Genomic DNA, 18,184 nt, shown 5'->3' with positions numbered 1-18,184 from the left:
CCATTTCTGAGCCTCTCTTTCTGCATCATTACACTGGACGACATAATAGTATCGATCATAAGGGTTTGGTGAAGAATAAATAAGATAACGTAATGTCCTGAGCATAGGAACTATCACATAGTAAGTACTTAGTAAATATTAACTATTATTAATATTCTTATCAGGAACAAAATAAGCATATTACGGAACACTTACTATGATTATTATTAAAGACAAATCTGGGCACAGAAAGCCATGAGAAAGGGTAAGTAACATTTTTTCTGGATTTTTACCATTTGGTTTTTGGCAAAAAATAATACATTTTTAGTTTAAGTAAAAACTTAACTCTTTATTTGTGAAAATAATGTATAGGTTTGTGTTCTTGATAGTAAATGCAAGACACGAAACTGAGACATGCAATAAAGATAAGCACTAATTTAGACTAAGTGGAAGGAAGACCAGTCTGATTAAAAATATTTTTTACAAAACCTAGAAATAAAATAACCACAATAAAAGTGTCTATTCTTGCTAATTTATTCAAGATAAAAGAATCTTCATTTTGGTGACTAAATAAAATATAGGAGTCATATCAAGGTACTACTACAAGTTGTAAGTATACAAAGATCAGAATAAAAACTAGTGCTCTTTAGTTGCTATTTACTATGTATAAATATTGTTCACTCAGCCCTCTACCTATATTATCTCATTTAATCTTCCTTAAATCCTGTAAATTAGAAATGCTTTTCTAAATAGTCATTTTATGGGGGCGGGGAACTGATTAGTACCAATCTATTTGCTTTAAGCAATAAAGCAACTGGGGAGTAAATGGATAATTGGTTTAACAACTAATACCGTAATACCTTTTAGGTTTGTCATAACCATATCTGGGTAAGTTTTCTCTTTCACGAAATACAGTTCATTCCTTTAATTATATTTTATTCTTTATTTCAATATATAATCAATCAAAATACCAGGATGATCCAAGCTAAAGTTAATATTTTAGATAATAACTCATTTAAATCCTATTGAGAATTTACTTTTCTCAGTGTTAGAATACTTATTACTACTAGCCAACTGGCCTACTTCTGTGTCTCCGACAATGTTTTCAATTAGTAGCTTAGACTAATGATGTTACCACTTTCAAGGGCTGTCCCATTCAAAGGCTTTTTGAATTTAAGATTTTTAATTTTAATATAACCTTTAAATAGAAGCAGTTCAAAATTAAAACCACTGTCTCTTGCTTTACTTATAATTCCCATTTGTCCTGTTATTTTGTTTTTTAACTGTATTTTGATATGAGAATTGGCCTTTTTCCCCCCCCTGCAAAAACCTAAAAAGGAAATCTCTGACGGTGTAAAATTGCAGACTATCCACACTGGCAGGTAAGGTCAACTGAAATAAAGGTAATGGGAGTTTGGTATCAATATAATTTACAATGTTTTCACAAAAAAGAGGAAAGTAGAAGGCAAATAATTTTTTATTATCTCAATTCATTACCCCATAGAAACTATCTTGTTTTTATGAAAAGAATGGGTAATCACATACTGACCTTGGACTCATCTAATCCAAGCTTCTTTAGAGACTTTCTGACATAATCCAGAAAGGATGAGGATTTGGAATAAATTTTACCAACATGCTGATCACTGTAAAACAAAATTAAATCACAAAATATTTTTAAATATCTTCTGTGTTTATGGTGCAATATCCAGTTGTGACAAAAATGTAGTAATATTTTTGTGAATATTTTGAACTTACATGTTATAAAGTATTTGAAATACACTTCTGAGAATCCCTTCAACATGCAACAATGAAAAACAATGTTATGAAGACAGAACTATGAGAAAGATGTAAATATATAGTATTAAAAAGCATCAATTTTAAAGGAAACAATAGGTCTTTCAAAAGTTTCCATTGTGCTACAAAACACATTTTAGTTTTAAGGGTTCAACATAACAGACCACATTTCTTTTTTCTTTTTAAATATATTTTATTAATTATGCTATTATAGTTGTCCAAATTTTTTTCTCTCCTTTATCCCCCCTCTGCCCTGTAATCCCCCCACCCGCCAGCATTGTCCCCCCCGCCTCCTTAGTTCATGTCCACGGGTCGTACATACAAGTTCTTAGGCTTCTCTATTTCCTAAACTATTCTTAACCTTCCTGTTTATTTTGTAACTACCAATTTTGCTTCTTATTTCCTGTACCTTTTTCCCCATTCTCCCCCCTTCCCCACCCTGCTAATAACCCTCCATGTGATCTCCATTTCAGTGATTCTGTTCCTCTTCTAGTTATTTGCTTAGGTTTTGTTTTTGATTTTTAGGTTCAGTTGTTGATAGTTGTGAGTTTGTTGTCATTTTACTGTTCATAGTTTTTGGTCTTCTGTATCTTAGATAAATCCCTTTAATATTTCATATAATAAGGGCTTAGTAATGGTGAACTCCTTCAACTTTACCTTATCTGGGAAGCACTTTATCTGCCCTTCCATTCTAAATGACAGCTTTGCTGGATAGAGGAATCTTGGATGCAGGTCCTTGGCTTTCATAACTTTAAGTACTTCTTTCCAGCTGCTGCTTGCCTGTAAGGTTTCTTTTGAGAAATCAGCTGACAGTCTTATAGGAACTCCTTTATAAGTAACTGTCTCCTTTCCTCTTGCTGCTTTTAAGATTCTCTCCTTATCTCTAATCCTGGGTAATAACATTATGATGTGTCTTGGTGTGTGCTTCCTTGGGTCCAAATTCTTTGAGGCTCTCTGAGCTTCCTGAACTTCCTGGAAGTCTCTTTCCTTGGCCAGAGTGGGGAAGTTCTACTTTATTATTTTTTCAAATAAGTTTTCAGCTTCTTGCTCTTCCTCTTTCCTTCTGGCACCACTATGATTTGGATGTTGGAACGTTTGAAGTTGCTCTAGAGGTTCCTAAGCCTCTCCTCACTTTTTTTTGAATTCTTGTTTCTTCATTCTGTTTTGGTTGGATGTTTCTTTCTTTCTTTTGTTCCAAATCATTGATCTGAGTCCTGGTTTCCTTCCCTTCACTGTTGGATCCCTGTATACTTTTACTTTGAATAGCCTTCATTTCTTCCTTCACTTTGCAACTGACCTCAATCATTTCTGTGAGCATCCTACCAGTGTTTTGTACTCTGCATCTGATAGGTTGTCTATCTCCTTTTGTTGTCTGTCTTCTTCTGGAGTTTTGATCTGTTCTTCCATTTGGGCCATATTTCTTTGTCTCAGTGCATCTGTTATGTTGTAAGGGGCAGAGCCTTGGGTATTCATCAGGGCACGGCAACCCTCTTTGCTGCATTGTGGTGCTGTATGTAGGGGAGGGGTCAGAGAGGGAACAATGCCATTGGCTCACTCTGCTCTAGTCTCCCTTTCCGTCACTTCCTTCACTTCCCACAAATGGATTGTGTCCTTTCAGGTGCTGATTCCCGGGTGGGTGGGTTTGTGTACGTTCTAGGACCCTGTGGGTCTCTTCAAAGAATTCTCCTGTGAGGCTCGGAGTTTCTTCTGTCTTCGCAACTCCCACAGAATTTTACAGCCAGAGGTTTTGAGTCTTTAGTTCCCCAGACAGCCAGCTCCGTGCCTCATCAGAGTGGTCCATCACCTTCCGCCTGGCTGCCCATCTCCACCCCTCCTACCTGTCTGGATGAATGTTCCTTTAACTCCTTGGTTGTTGAAGTTCCATGCAGTTTTATTTTCTGGCAGTTCTGGTTGTTTATTGTTTTTAAATTGGTTGTTATCCTTCTCTTGGTTGTGCAAGGAAGCAAAGCGTTACTTCCTAAGCCTCCATCTTGGCCGGAAACAATAGTGCATATTTCATTGCAATATCTGCTAATACTGGTGATAATTCAACAGTAATGCAAAGAAATCTTCTTCAGTCCAGCCATTGATCAAGCATCATTAACGCCGAGCTGGGTCTGCCTTGATCTCATTTATACCCTGCAGATTTTCATTATAGTTTAAATAAAATATCATGAGATGGTTTTAAATTTAAATAATGCAATGTTAGATTATCACATCTCACAATTTTGGTTGCAATTTAGGTATAATGTAAAAATCAAGGGAATAAAAAATTCACCACCTCCAAATATCAAAAACAATGAATAAAAGCTCATCTATACTTGGCAGTTTAAATATTAATCACCATGATTAATTAAATGTGAAAGTCTATCAAATCTTCCATTGAAATATACCTTAAATATATAACTTCAGCTCCAATTCTAGACAGTCACCTTAATTCCACTTACTATGACCTCATGTCTTGATCATTACAGTTACTTCCTAATTAAGACTGAAGTCTGTCCCATTCATTCCTGTCTGTATTGCCATGCTATTTTCTTAGAGGGAAAATTTTTATTTACTACTTACCTGCTCAAAACTGCTTTGAAATAATAGCCATTTAGATAGGTATAGGTTCCAGGAAGCGGAAATTATATAAAGTTGTTATATAATTCTCAGATCATAGATATATGTGTTTTTAAATGTATAACATCATGTAATAGCTATATATATCTTATATATCACAGAATTTTAAATTGATTAACTATGTGGCAAGAAAAAGATGTCATTTAATATTAACATCCTGCTCATCATCTTAAAAAGGGTTTTAAGATGTTTTACAGAAACAAAAACATCTATTTAAACTATAACAGGAAAAGGTATTAATACCATCAGTATATCTATTTCTTAATTAAGTAGACAAACGTATATGCAAGCTGAACTATACAAATAAACTAAGATAATTTAAAATATATAGAGAACCATTGAACAAATATATAAGAAAAAGTGAAATGTAAATAAAACAAATAATAGCTAATATTTATTTCATATATACTATGTGTCAGGGTCTCTCTAAGTCCTCTGCTGCATTTAGTCATTTAACCTTTACAATGCCTTGTGGTAGGTCATAATTATTATCCATTTTAAAGATGGTGAAACACAAAGAAAGGTTAAAAAGCCAAGGATGGAATCAAGGAAGTCTGGCTTCAGAATCTGGGATATTAACTACTATTCAATATTACCTCCAGCATAATACCTGAAGAGGATTCATACTCAGTATTGTTAAATTGCAGATGAAGAAAGCAATCTGTATATTATAGGCAAAGAGAGTTAGGGAGATTCCAAGATATCCTACAAGAGGGGGTATGCATATATATTCTTACAGAAAAGCTATATAGGCCCTCTTTCTATACTCAAGGACAAGGAATGTAGTGCTTTAATACAGCTATGTCATGCTAAATAATTCTAATAATTAAAAAACTATGTGAGAGGTGGATATGTGGTGGGAGGCTATTTTTTTCTTTTCCAATCATTTATTGCTAAACTTATTGCTTAAACTTATCAGCAAGTGAGAGCCAATCAGAAGTATGTGTCTTCTTTCCAAATCATCCACAGGTCATTGGAAATCGTTCAGTTTATAAAGGAAGAGAGGTGAACAAATGTTACACTCAATGGGCTAAGTAATGATGGCCAGCAGAGGGCAGCACAGAGAAGGGCGTGCTTTCACTAGAGGAGGAACTGCATTTCACGATGTCTGTTTTCAACAGTATTGTGAACAGCAAAATTAAGAAATTAAATGAATAAATATTAACATACTAAAATTAGTCCAACACATAAAATGAAGTTTGTTTTTATACGTATTTTTCAACAATTGTTTTAAAACTGTACTCTTTAAAAACTCCAAAAAGTTATTTTATAGTTTACAATTTTCCATAAAACATGAAAGTATAATTATATAAGAAAAAACTGATTTTCAAAAATATGTTGGACTTATTTCTTTGTAGGATTGTATTTGAAAATAGAGTGCTACCGCTAAGAAAGTCTGAAAAAAATAAAACTGGCTTTATTAATATCATGAGTATGGAAGAAGAGGGAAGTACCATTTTGGCTTAAAAATATATACATTTTACAGAAAGTAGAATGCCAATTTATATATTACCAAAGCAATATGTGATTAAATACACTGAATCAGACTTTTAGACCTTTTGGAGGAAAAAGGTTACTTTTGCAGGACATGGCACCAATCACTAAAGTTGGAGTGTCTTCAAATCAACCTTTTTTTAAAAAGAGATTTTATTTAATTATTTTCAGAGAGAGGAGAAGGGATGGAGAAAGAGAGGGGCAGAAATATCAATGTGCGAGAGATACATCACTTGGTTGCCTCCTGCACACACGACCCCATCTGGGGACCTGGCCCGCAACCCAGGCATTTGCCCTGACCAGGAATTGAACCAGTGACCTTTCAGCTTACAAGCCAGTGCTCCATCCACTGAGCCACACCAGCCAGGGCAACCTTAAAAATAGTATCTGCAAAGACAATTTATGATGCAGAATGCAATCTGCTCTTTCGGAGGTGCAAGAAAGGAAGGGTCTATACAGTTTTAAGAATACTGCAATTCTATTAAGAAACAATTAAAAAAAGCAAGCCAAAACTTAAAATATGGAGAGTAAAAGGGTAGTATAGGATGATTCACAAATGGAACATGGGGCAATCCTATTTTCATTTGTAGTAAGTGCCAATCCCGTTTCTCTTATTATATAACATTACAGATTTAAAGTCAGACTTCGATCATTTTACCCAGTCCGGCAAAAGCAATGCCACTGAGTGTGGTTGGCAGGGTATGTGAATGTCTCACACGAGATGGTCAACAATTGGAACATTTCACCTAAAATATCACATGGTATGCTTGAGTGTGATAGTGTTATGTTATAGAATTACATGCTTATGATTTTGTAATAAAATATTTTTATATAATTTAAAAGGGGTTTTATTTGTGCCGGACCCTGTGTTTTACAACACTACAGATTCACTGTGGTCTTAATCTTTGCTGAAGTATATGAAGATAAATAGAAGTCATGCCATATCCATTAATGAGCTAATCAACAGAGTCAATATAATTGTTTTCTGTCAGAAAATGACAAAGACCAGGAATCTGGATGCCATCTTTTTCTTCCTCCTTAAGTATTTTCAACTTCTCTTTACTGACTGAGTCTTCACTCCTGTCATAGGAAAATGCGCAAGTTTCTCTGTCTGAAAAAAGCAAGCAAACAAACGAAGTGCTTCAAAACAACCTCCCACCCCACTCTCATAACATAAAACTATCTACTATATGGTGGGGACCTGAAATATACCCCAGAATTTTTTTATAAAAAATTGTGTATTTATTCTTACGTGTTCAAACTTCAGTGAACTTCAAAGTACTCTCCTTGATGCAATACACCTATCAATTAACTGATTTTAAAGAAATCAATTTCCAGACCCTCTACTGTCTTATATCCACACTCCTAAAACTCATCTGTGTGGGTAGGCGCCCGTGGTCTAGATTCTGTTTTATACATCCCCCTTCACAAACGGCTCCTCTCCTGCTTTAGCTTGACAAAAGAAGGGCGCACCTCTCACCTATATTACTATCTTGCATTGCTAAGAGGTAGGGCTCAGAAGACCCTCCAAAGCATCAGAGACAAAACAATTCCTTTACTAAAGGCCATCCCTATCCATTGCAATAGGAGAAGCATTCCATTCAAGTTGTGCCCCTCATGTTTCAGAATTTAAAATAAAAACTTATCATTTATATTGTCTACATGTATAAGTATTTACATAATAATAATTCAATTTAGAATAACTAAAAAAAGAGACTGACTGGTAGAGGAAATTTTGTTGTCAACTAGATATGATATACAAAAGTAAAAGGAAAGCAAAGACTAATCACCAAAGGGGAAGGATGGTCCACCCTGTTCCTAGTGTGGATTTAAAGAATGACCAGACTATTCCTAACAGAAAATGCTGAATTTTAGAAAATATTCATGTTTCAGAAGTACCTTCCATTGTATTTTATAGTTGACTGTCAACAATATGTGTAATATTAAAGCAAACATTCACAAGAACTTTATTTTGTTATTGTGATTTCATTTCAGGTTGACAAAAAGATCATCACATAAATCACAGATTAGATCTTAGAAGAAGTTATAAGAATTATTTTCAATATATTTCTGTATTTCTTAAAGTATGCCCCATAAAACACTTAGTGCTACAAATATTAAGTGTGTGCAGAGTTTTGGGAAAAGAATGGTACTATGAATAGATAAATATTGGTTTGCCTCAACAAAGTTAAATTGATCTTTTTAATAGTAATAGAATTCACTCACTATATCCCAGGGATTGTTTTAAGTACCATATAGATATTAACTTGTTTTTCACAACATCCCTTTGAGGTAGATACTATTGTTAACGCCAATTTAAAGATGGGAAAACTTAGGCAAAAAGATGTTAAGTAATGTCCCAAGATCATAGTGTTATTAACCAGTAAGGCATGGGACTTAAAACCAGGCAGCAGGGCTACTATGTATGCAGTTAACTGTTACACTTTGCCATTTCTCACCAAGTTGTTCCCGGTCTTTAAAATATGAATGGGTGCTGGGAATCTTAAAGAGGGTGATATTACATAAAGCATTTACTTGATTAAGAAATTCTTAAAGTATTTTTATAGCATTACTGCTCTTCAGGATAACCATCTGGAGAATATTGTTAAAGATTAATCAAAATCTGATTTATCCTCTTTCGGAAGAGTTTCTAAGGTACTCTGGAGCCAGATTATTGGTCCTATCATTGTAGTGAACAGAACAAAACATCATTTGAGTTGGAGCATGATCAATGAAACAAATAAGTAAAATATGCAGTATCAGTAAAAAGAGTCGATGAAAAGGTGACGGCAGAGGAGAGGGGGCAGATATGAAATGAGGAGTGATGAGGGTGGTGGCTACCATACATATGACAATTACACGTAAAAAGCTGAAGAAAGAGAGTGAGCTAGCCCTGTGGACATCTGGCGAGGGATATTCCAGGCAGAGGGAGCATCGCATGCAAAGGCCCCGAGGTAGAAGTGCTTCCGGTATTTTTAAGGACTAGTGAGGAAATCAGTACAGACGTAAATGAAGGGGAAAAATAGTAGAACTGAAACCAGGGAAATAATGAGGAGCCACACCATGTAAGGTTTTATAGATCCTAGTAAAAATACTAGCTTTACTTCCAAGTGAATGAGAAACCATGAGAATATTACGAGCCAAATCTAGCCTACTGTTATTGGAAGTAGGTGCCTATCATTTTCTTTAGTTTTGCACAAGTCATCCTACCTACAATATGAAACACTGCTGTGTGGACACTATATCCTATACACCCAGAACATAATAGGCTGTCTGTCACACAATAAACCACTATTAGGTTAAAAAAAATAACATGCAAGTCTCAGCAAGTTATTAGAATGTGTGGTTTGATGATGAGGAAAGCATAAGATCAAATATGGTTTTAAGATTTCCAAAGGCTGATAATGGTCATGGTGTTCCCAGAAATGACAAAAGTTAAGAGAGGAGAAACAAGAGGAAAAGAATTGAAAGTTGACTTTGGTTTTTTGGATGTGGCTGAATCTGGTATATTTGTGAGGTACTTAAGAGCAGATGTTCAGATGAAAATGAGAAATGTAGATCTGAACTTCTCAGAAGAGGTGGAGCTGAATACAAGATTCAAGGTATTTGTTGTGGGGGTAATTGCCAAGGAAAGAGGAAATATAAAGAGATACGATATGAGAGCTGAGCATAAAGCATTAGAAAATGCATAGGTACACTTAGTTTACAAGTGTACAGGACAGTTTAGAAGAAAAACCTTTAAAGAAAACAAGTGTTCAGAATAGGAAAAGAAACTTAAAGGAATGCAGCTTAATGGAAAATAATGAGGTAGAGAGTTTGTAGGAAAAAACAATTATTAACAGGGCCAAGTGTGTATGAAAGGTCAATGAAATTCTGGGATGAAAGCATCTTATAACAAATACTATCTATCTTTTGAGTAGTAAAGGAAGGCAGGAATGTGGAAGGTTGGAGAGATCTGAATTTTTTTTTTTTGTTTAATAGTTTATTTTTCTATTGTACTTTTTCCCATGACCATTTATTCCCCTTACACCCTCTTCCACCTCCACCCACCCTCCCTCTCCCCAAGATTTGGATTTTAAAGTGAGAATAAAGGTTTAGAAAAGAATACAGATGATTTTAAGTAGTCATTAATAAACAAACTTATGAATAGATTTGAGGTCTTAAAAGAAGGCAAGTAATCAATATTTTAGTGGACATGATTTGCAAATTTTTGTGACTTTTTTCAACAAGGCTTGCATCTTGGGGTGAGCTTGAAAAAAAGAACTAGTTTTCAGTAAAACATAAGAAATTAACTTAATGACATTTTAAAAATTGGTAAATATATGGAAAAGAGAACAGACATGGAGATACAGATTTGGAATTATCTACATAGAACGACAGTAGAAACCAACAATATTGCAAAAGATATTTGTGTGTCATAAATTCTTTCAGTAAAAAATTTATTTTCTTATCTAGAGAAATAATAGCTAAACTTAAGTAGCTTCTATTTTTGTAATTTGAAGAATAATCCTATTACAACCAGATGGCTATAAAAATCCTAAAATTGTAATTAGAAAGAAGACATTCATAAAACTTGCTAGTATTGCAAATATATTCTTGAGTACAACAGTTATTGAACCAATATTATGGAAAAATTCTCCTACCCCTTTTCTCTCTGTATAAGCAAGGCATTACTTGGAGAAAACAGAAATAACAACAACAAAAACATATGTAGGACTACTATTCCACCAGAAGAGACCCAAATGGCCAAAATGTTGTTTATGATCAATATCTATTCTAACTAGGTAAGTGTTTATGCAGTACTCATTGTGAAACATTTTAACTACAACTCCTGTTGAAATGGTAATATTATATTCACTGAATTACTTATATATAACATTTCAGTACTTCTAAAATTCCAAATACATTTTACATATATTACTTTATTATTACAACAACCTTTCATGGCAGAAAGGAATCATTAGAACCTCCATCTTAATAATGATTAATCTAAGATTTGTGACTGCATCACCTGAAGGCTAAAAGCCACTTCGCAAACAATACAGCACAGTTATTCTTATTAAAATAAAATCCTCATACCATTTTGTGATGCCATAACAATCTTTAATAATATCCTGAAGGACGGCACGATAGAAGAGTGATTCAGTAGGCAGCTGAAAAAAATGTAGACATATATAAGCACAAGAAAGAAATAAAAAACAGAAATCAAATCAATACAAGAGAGTTAGGACCAGAAGTGAATGTTAGAAATGTGACTTTGTTGTGAAACCTGAGACAATTTTATAATTTTTCCATTCCAAGTTAAAATGTTACCAAAGAAAAATGAGCTTACATCCCAAATGAAGTGCTTATCAGTTAAAAATGTAGATATAAACTTTCACAACCAGCCAAGTCAGCTCTGCGTAAGAGAGCGGTTGGGTAAGATGTGTGCAAAAGAGAAGGGAATGTGGGTCTGTCCTAATGGTGGTGAAATAGAGATAATATTATCTAGGATTCACACCTAGAAAGAGAAGGTACTACCCTAAGCAAGGAAACACTACAAATATGTCTGAGGCCTAACAGATCATAGCACAGGTTACTGTTGAAGAGAAGAGAAGTTGAAGAGAAGAGTCTTGGAATGGACACAGGATCAGAGATTGAAGTCTTGGCACAGCTTCGTTTCCTGAGGAAAAAAAAAGTGGGAGGTGTCTATGAAGGTGCAAAGATTTCCCCAAAGTAAAGAAGGAGTAGATGAAGACAAGGGCCCCCATGAAGCATGACAGTTTCACAGAGCAGAAGGTAAAAACAGTAATATACAGCTGACCCTTGACCAATGCTAGGATTAGGGGCAATGGCCCCCACAGAGCTGAAAATCTGCACATAACTTTTAAGTCCCCCAAAACTTAAGTTATCCCTCAGTAATCTGAGGGTGATTGGTTCCAAGGCCCACTCTGGATACCAAAATCTGTGGATGCTCAAGTCCTTTATATAAAATGGCATAAATCAATGCATACAGTTATTCTTCCACATTCATGTACTCCCAGCCATGGCTAAAAAAAAAAAAAAGAGTACAAGTATTTGTTTTTTAAAAATCCACACATAATTGGACCCTTACAATTCAAACCCATGTTGTTCAAAGATCTACTGAGCATAGAGAAAGAGTGCTTTACTGTAGCAATGGAAGAGGTACTTTTAAACTGAGAAACTATGAAATTTCTCAAGCTCCATGTATATCCCCAAAGACCTTTTAATGTTGAGAGTACAAGACATCAAACTCAAAATAATATCAGAAACAATGACTCCTTCCATGCAAAGTTTTTGTTGTAAAAAAAAAAAAAAGAAAAAGAAAAAGAAGCAGGAATGGAGGGAGGACAACAATATTAAATACTTTCGAGAAACCAAATGAGGTAAAATCTAAAAATAGTCCAATGGCTGGTAAAGTTTTAAAGAGAAGATAAAGAATGAAATGTATACATTCACTGAGTTTTCCTTTTGTAACTCTTATTTTCCTTCAAAGCCCAAAATTATTATTTTAATCTGTTTTCGACTAGAATGTTTGGATTCAGGTGGAGTTTAGCACAAAATAAATTTAGCCTGTGTGCTCAGGCCAAAGAAAAACAACAACAACAACACCCTACTTTATTATCCCTCTTCCCCATCTAATATCAAGTTCCTATACATAGACCCCAGGAGCTGAGACTCAAAACACCCCAAATTGGGAAATGAGGGTCAACCATTATTTCTTAGGTCTCTGCCTGATGGTACTACCTTCTTAAGTCACTGAAGAATGTCCGTCTTGTAGGATCCTGATAGAGCACTTAAAATGAACACATGTATCATTTCCAGATGGTGGAAATAATGGGGAAGGTGATTCTAGTAGGAAACGGTGTTAGTAATACCAAAGTCCCCATCCCAACTCCTAAAATAACTCAATGAAAGCACACATACACACAGAGTTGAGTGCCCACACTAAAAATTTATAAGCTTTAAAAGGCACACTTCTTATATAAAATCTTTTTCCAAATACAACTCCTTGACTTAAGACAACAATCTTAAAAGAAGTTAAGACTTTTCAACTTCTCCTTTCTTGAAACATTTCATATTCCAAACATTCATGCTCCAAAACATTTCATTCAAAATTTCTCATCTCCGGGTATATTTCCCCTCGACATTTTTTCATTTGAGTAATTCATTTCTGCAGTACCCAAAAGCTCTACTTTATCATTTGTCTCTCACTTCCCTCTGGATCCTTCCAGCTCTCTCACAAAAAAAGCTGAAATCCTTCTGATATAGTAACACCTATTCTTATATTGTTCTATTAAAATTCGAGGCATTTGGGGAAATATATTGTTACATGAAGTGAAATATTGGTATAAGTATTATAAGTGATTTACAAAGTTATAAAATTTTTATTTGATTAGCTATAAGAGATGGAAACTTTAATTTATTTGACTTTTATATAAGATAAAAACGACTTTCATAGAATAGTTAAAGCTCTCTTTTCCCATGCTTTTGAAAATTATATAAAGTTATACCAAGATAATTTAGAAATAAATGTATATTTATAAATATAATAAATATTTTTAAAATGTGTATTTATTATTAAAACCAATTGCAGAAAAACCACAATAAAAAACAAGAAGTGCATTTTAAGAAGAGAACATAAAGTAACACAGAGGAAATTACAAACAGATAAAATAAATCATCGTTCCCAAGTTACCATGAGTAAATAAGAGCTTTATGGCTGTTTCCTAAGAGGAAGAGAGAAGACTAATGAAGTGTCTTCGAATGTGCATTCCTGGAATAACTAGGACTATCTATCCTGGTAAATACAGATGGTGGTAAGTGGGAAGGGAGTCAACAGTTGAGTAGCCTGAGCCTGGCTATTCCAGGAATAAACCGGCTGTGGCTCCGGGTTTACTTTCTTTCCTTCCCAAGTGATAAATCAACTTATCACTTCAATGCATGTTAAAATGGGGGGAGGGGAAAATAGAAAGGGTACACCATTAAAGTATATACACACGCACGCGCGCACACACACAAGGATATATATACACACACATATATATGTTAGATATGCACCTCACAGGTCTTGTAGAAAGGGCACTAAAATGGAAATCAGGACTCTGCAATTAATTAAGGGAACTGGAATGCATTATTAAAATTCTGCTGGGTATCATGTTATGTAAGTTTGGTATAATAACCAACTCAAAAGACTGACAGTAAACATGAGCAAGCACTTGGGAAATTGAAAGCACCACACAAATGCATTGGGGCATTATTATGAAAGGCACTTTCCTCTTCCAGGCTCCTAGGGAACCACTAAGCTAATATGCAGTGTAGGAGTTAAAGGCTTTGGCTCCAGATTCAGATTCAAATCTCGGTGTTGGTTACTTAACAGTTTTCTCTTGTGTATCACAGTATAGTAATAGTATCTGTCTCATAATTGATAAAGAAAACTTTGCTTCAATTGATAAAGAAAACTTTGAACAGTACTTCGGGAACCTCTGTGTTAGATTTAACTATGATTTTCATAATCATAATTATTAATTACCTATAAGAGCAACAACAGTTGACATTTATTGAGCATTTACCATGTGCTAGACATTGTTTTAAGCATTTTACATTTTTCATTCATTTAATTCTCACAACTCTATGAGGAAAGTATTACTGTTATGCCTATTATTGTTATCATTCTTATTTTACAGTTAAAAAAGCTAAGCCACAGAGAAATTATGACATGTGTCCAAGGTCACTAAATGAGCTACTGATGAGGACAAAATGAGTAGTTTGAGACTAATGCCCAAGCGCAAACAATATGCATTTAAAAAATCAGTTTTCATCAATTTATAGATAGTGATGTTTTAAAAACAAAGCTCTTAGTACTGTGCCTGGTCCAGAGTAAGCACCTAGTAAATGGTACTTGTTGCTATTATTATTTTAAAATTATTATTTAAAAAATTTCAAATTGACATATTAATGACACCTGAAGCGAAGCAAAAGAAAAGTTTCTAAAATTTAAGTCAACAAGAAAATTCTTGTGGAAAGTCTAAAAAGTACTCTTAAAATTAACTTTAAAAGTTCTTAGCATGTTTTATGAATCATAAGGTGGATATTTTGGGGACACATTTAACTTATGTTTCTATGTGTAAACCTATTTGGCTGTTGCAACTAATAACTAACCAAGTCAATAAAGAAACAAAAACAACCAATTAAATATGTGTTTTGGATTATAGTTAAAAGTAAATTGAATACTATACCATGGTTATTTTGCTTAAACCAAGCCCATTAAAAGGCTGACAGTAACAGAATTCTTTAGAACTATTGATAGACTGTTTAATACAATATGAAGAAATGAGACTTTAGTGGAAGAGTACTATGTGGAAATTTTCCTAAAAGTTCAACTTCTACTTTCTGAAAGTTTACTTGTATTTTAAAGTAAACTTAGAGTAAAAGTATAAATTTAACTTTGAAGAGGTGACACAAAGAGGTGATATTTATTAAAATCCAAGAGGTTTTAAGTTCATCAGCAGGTCAGATATGAGAAGTACTTGAGAGAAAATTATCATGCTCACCAGCTTAATAAGATACACACTTAACTTACCCCTTGGCCAACTGCAACCCGCTCCAGTGCCTTTAGGAGAAGAAAAGACAAAGACTGCTGATACATTTAGTCTTATCACATAAGACTTATAAACACACTGTATAAGGGCTTGTAAAAGTGACATTTAAAAAGATTAATTAAGTGATAACATGTATGTTTATACATTTAAAAGTGTTAATATCATTAAGGAATGTTAACTGGTATACTCGTATAATTTAGGGCTGATTTATAATGTATGTATCATATACACAAACACACCCCCAACTGTATACACTCCTGGCATTTTAGAAGGCCTTAGAAAACAAGAAAGAATTAAAATGATGTATTCTTGGCTCACTTTTAGGGTAGCTAAAATAATCAGATAAATCCAAAGCTATTATTATGAATATATACAGACATATTTATATACTACTCTTAACCTGCTTTACTCCAATTTTTAATAAATATATAACCTTTATTACATGAAAAGACACAGGTTATAAGTAAAAGTTTATTTAAGAAAAGTATGTATGTTTTTGGTCTTCATGGTCTGCAAATTCAACTCAAATTCATATATAATCCAGTGTCAGGTAGAAAAGAAAGTAATACACATTTTTACAATTTTATATGTAGCTAATTTTACATTTGTATTTTATTAACCTAATATATATGACATATATGGAAGATTTAAATATGGAATAGAGCCATCTGAAATTTTCATTTTTTAGAGACATACAGTTCTACACTCACACAGTTTTACAATCAATTTAGATTAAAATATTTTAGCTGACATTTTATTTTTTAATTTTAAATATAAAGAAAAGTACCAAAAACATAATGGATCTGCATATACTTTCTATTCAAACTTAAAATACTTATATTTGCTTCAGATCTCTGTTTTGATAAGTAATGCTTTTTTTAAATATAGATGAATCATATATTTTTAAAACTGAAGGATAATTTATAAAATATCTTCTTAAGTGCAATCTTTGCAGATGCACAAGATCATTGATGAGGTAAAGTATCGCATTCGTTAGCAGTTGAGCAGGGACATAAAACTTGCTCTTTGATTTACTTCTCATGCTTCATACTATGTAGATTCCATGGGAAGATGAGTTCATTGTATAAAAATTTGCTTCACAGAAACTATTAGAGAAAACATGTAATTTTCCTACTGACTTAAAGGTTATGTTCACTGAACATCTAGTGCCAGAGTTTTATAAAAACAGGAGAAGTCATATAATTTGTGTATTAAAGAGAAAAGGCCCAAAACAGGTTTATTACTGAAGAAAACAACAAGTTTTCATTTACTCATTGTGCTAATTTCGGTAAAATTTTTCTACAGCTCTGGCTGAAAGCTGAACTGAATAAAGAAACAAGAAAGTTTTTAATAATAAGTTATTGGATGTCAATAGAAATATAAAACACACAAGGCTACTTTTGTTATGTGTTGCTGATGACGTTATATTAGAAATACAAATGATAAGCTTGATTACATAATAAAAGATAATCACATAGGTGATAAAAAGCTTCTTATAAACATTAGTATTTTTCTTAGCCAATGAATGAAGATAATGAAGAAAACATATCAAGTATTCAGGGCATACTAATCTAAAATATTTTGCAGTTTTGTTAGACTTAAAGTATGCTAACAAGATTTCATTAATCTAATTAAAATGTTATTTCTAGTTAGTACCCTTAACAATTTATCTGAAAGCAACACTGGAAAGGTATCTTTTTTTTTTTAACCCCCTTAAGCTTTGGATATTTATGGAACAGATCGGTTGTACAGTAAAAGGCAATAAAACAAGACGCATCAAAAGAAATGTTCCTTACACTTTCCAAGATCACTCTAATATCAAAATACGAAGTCAAAGCGGGCTGGAACTGTAATGAAGCTAAGGATGGGGCATTCCATCGGATGCAGGATGGTCTACAAATTCTGTATTTTGAAATGTATTTTTCAAAAACTCCTTTTTTTTGGTTCTTTGAATTTTTGTTTACAGCATTCTTTTTCTTTGGATACAGTATATTCTTTTATCTCCTTGGGATATTAATAGTTATTCTGGAAGGTGTTCATTACCTCCAGGTTGGTTTTTTTTTTCTATTTGTTTATTGGATCTTTATTCTTCCATGTTGGACTTCCTTAGACACCTAGCGCTTTGTAGCTCTCTGCTGATAACTAAAATGGGGGCATCACACACCTGATTAGAAGCCTTGTGCTTAGGAGTGAGGAATATTAATTGTGGGCTTCACCATAAAGGTCCCGTCTCATTGTGAAATCCTCGATGCCAACATCTTTAGGACTTTTTTCTTAGGACAGTCGGACTCCCTATATTGAAATACTAGATCAATGTCTTGCAGAGGGCATAAGGTGCACACCTGGCTGCCAGCATTCTGGGGACCGAGTCCTTTCAAGAATGATTTGGCATTCTAACAAGACCTTGAACAAGTATCATTTACAGATATAATGAAAAAACAAGACAAACTCACAGAAAAATATTTTAAGAGGAATTATAAAAATAAATTATTTGGTCCTGGCTGGTGTGGCTCAATGAATTGAGCACCGGCCTGAAAACCAAAGGGTCACCAGTTCAATTCCCAGTCGGGGCACATGCCTGGGTTGTAGGTCGGGTCCCCAGCAAGGGGCAGGAGAGAGGCAACCATGCATTAATGTTTCTCTCACTCCCTTCTTCCCTCCCTCCCCCTGTCTCCAGAAATAAATAAATA

At 33.9% G+C, this 18,184-nt stretch overlaps 1 protein-coding gene across 1 annotated transcript in view; it reads right to left on the bottom strand.

The window, feature by feature from the left end:
- The window catches only part of METTL25 (methyltransferase like 25), an 88,635-nt gene that overhangs the window by 15,306 nt on the left and 55,145 nt on the right, over positions 1-18,184 (bottom strand). The window contains exons 7-9 of the mRNA XM_054580169.1: positions 15,476-15,505; positions 10,972-11,045; positions 1,529-1,622 (exon numbers count right to left, since the gene is read on the bottom strand). Coding sequence (XP_054436144.1) covers positions 1,529-1,622; positions 10,972-11,045; positions 15,476-15,505 — 198 coding nt within the window. The remainder of the gene's footprint in view (positions 1-1,528; positions 1,623-10,971; positions 11,046-15,475; positions 15,506-18,184) is intronic.

Source organism: Pteronotus mesoamericanus, unplaced genomic scaffold (genome assembly GCF_021234165.1).
Source record: "Pteronotus mesoamericanus isolate MK-2021 breed Mesoamerican mustached bat unplaced genomic scaffold, CSHL_Meso_final contig_56, whole genome shotgun sequence".
Taxonomy (NCBI): Eukaryota; Metazoa; Chordata; class Mammalia; order Chiroptera; family Mormoopidae; genus Pteronotus; species Pteronotus mesoamericanus.
Note: the sequence above shows the minus strand (reverse complement) of the source record. Positions and strands in the feature narration are given on the sequence as shown.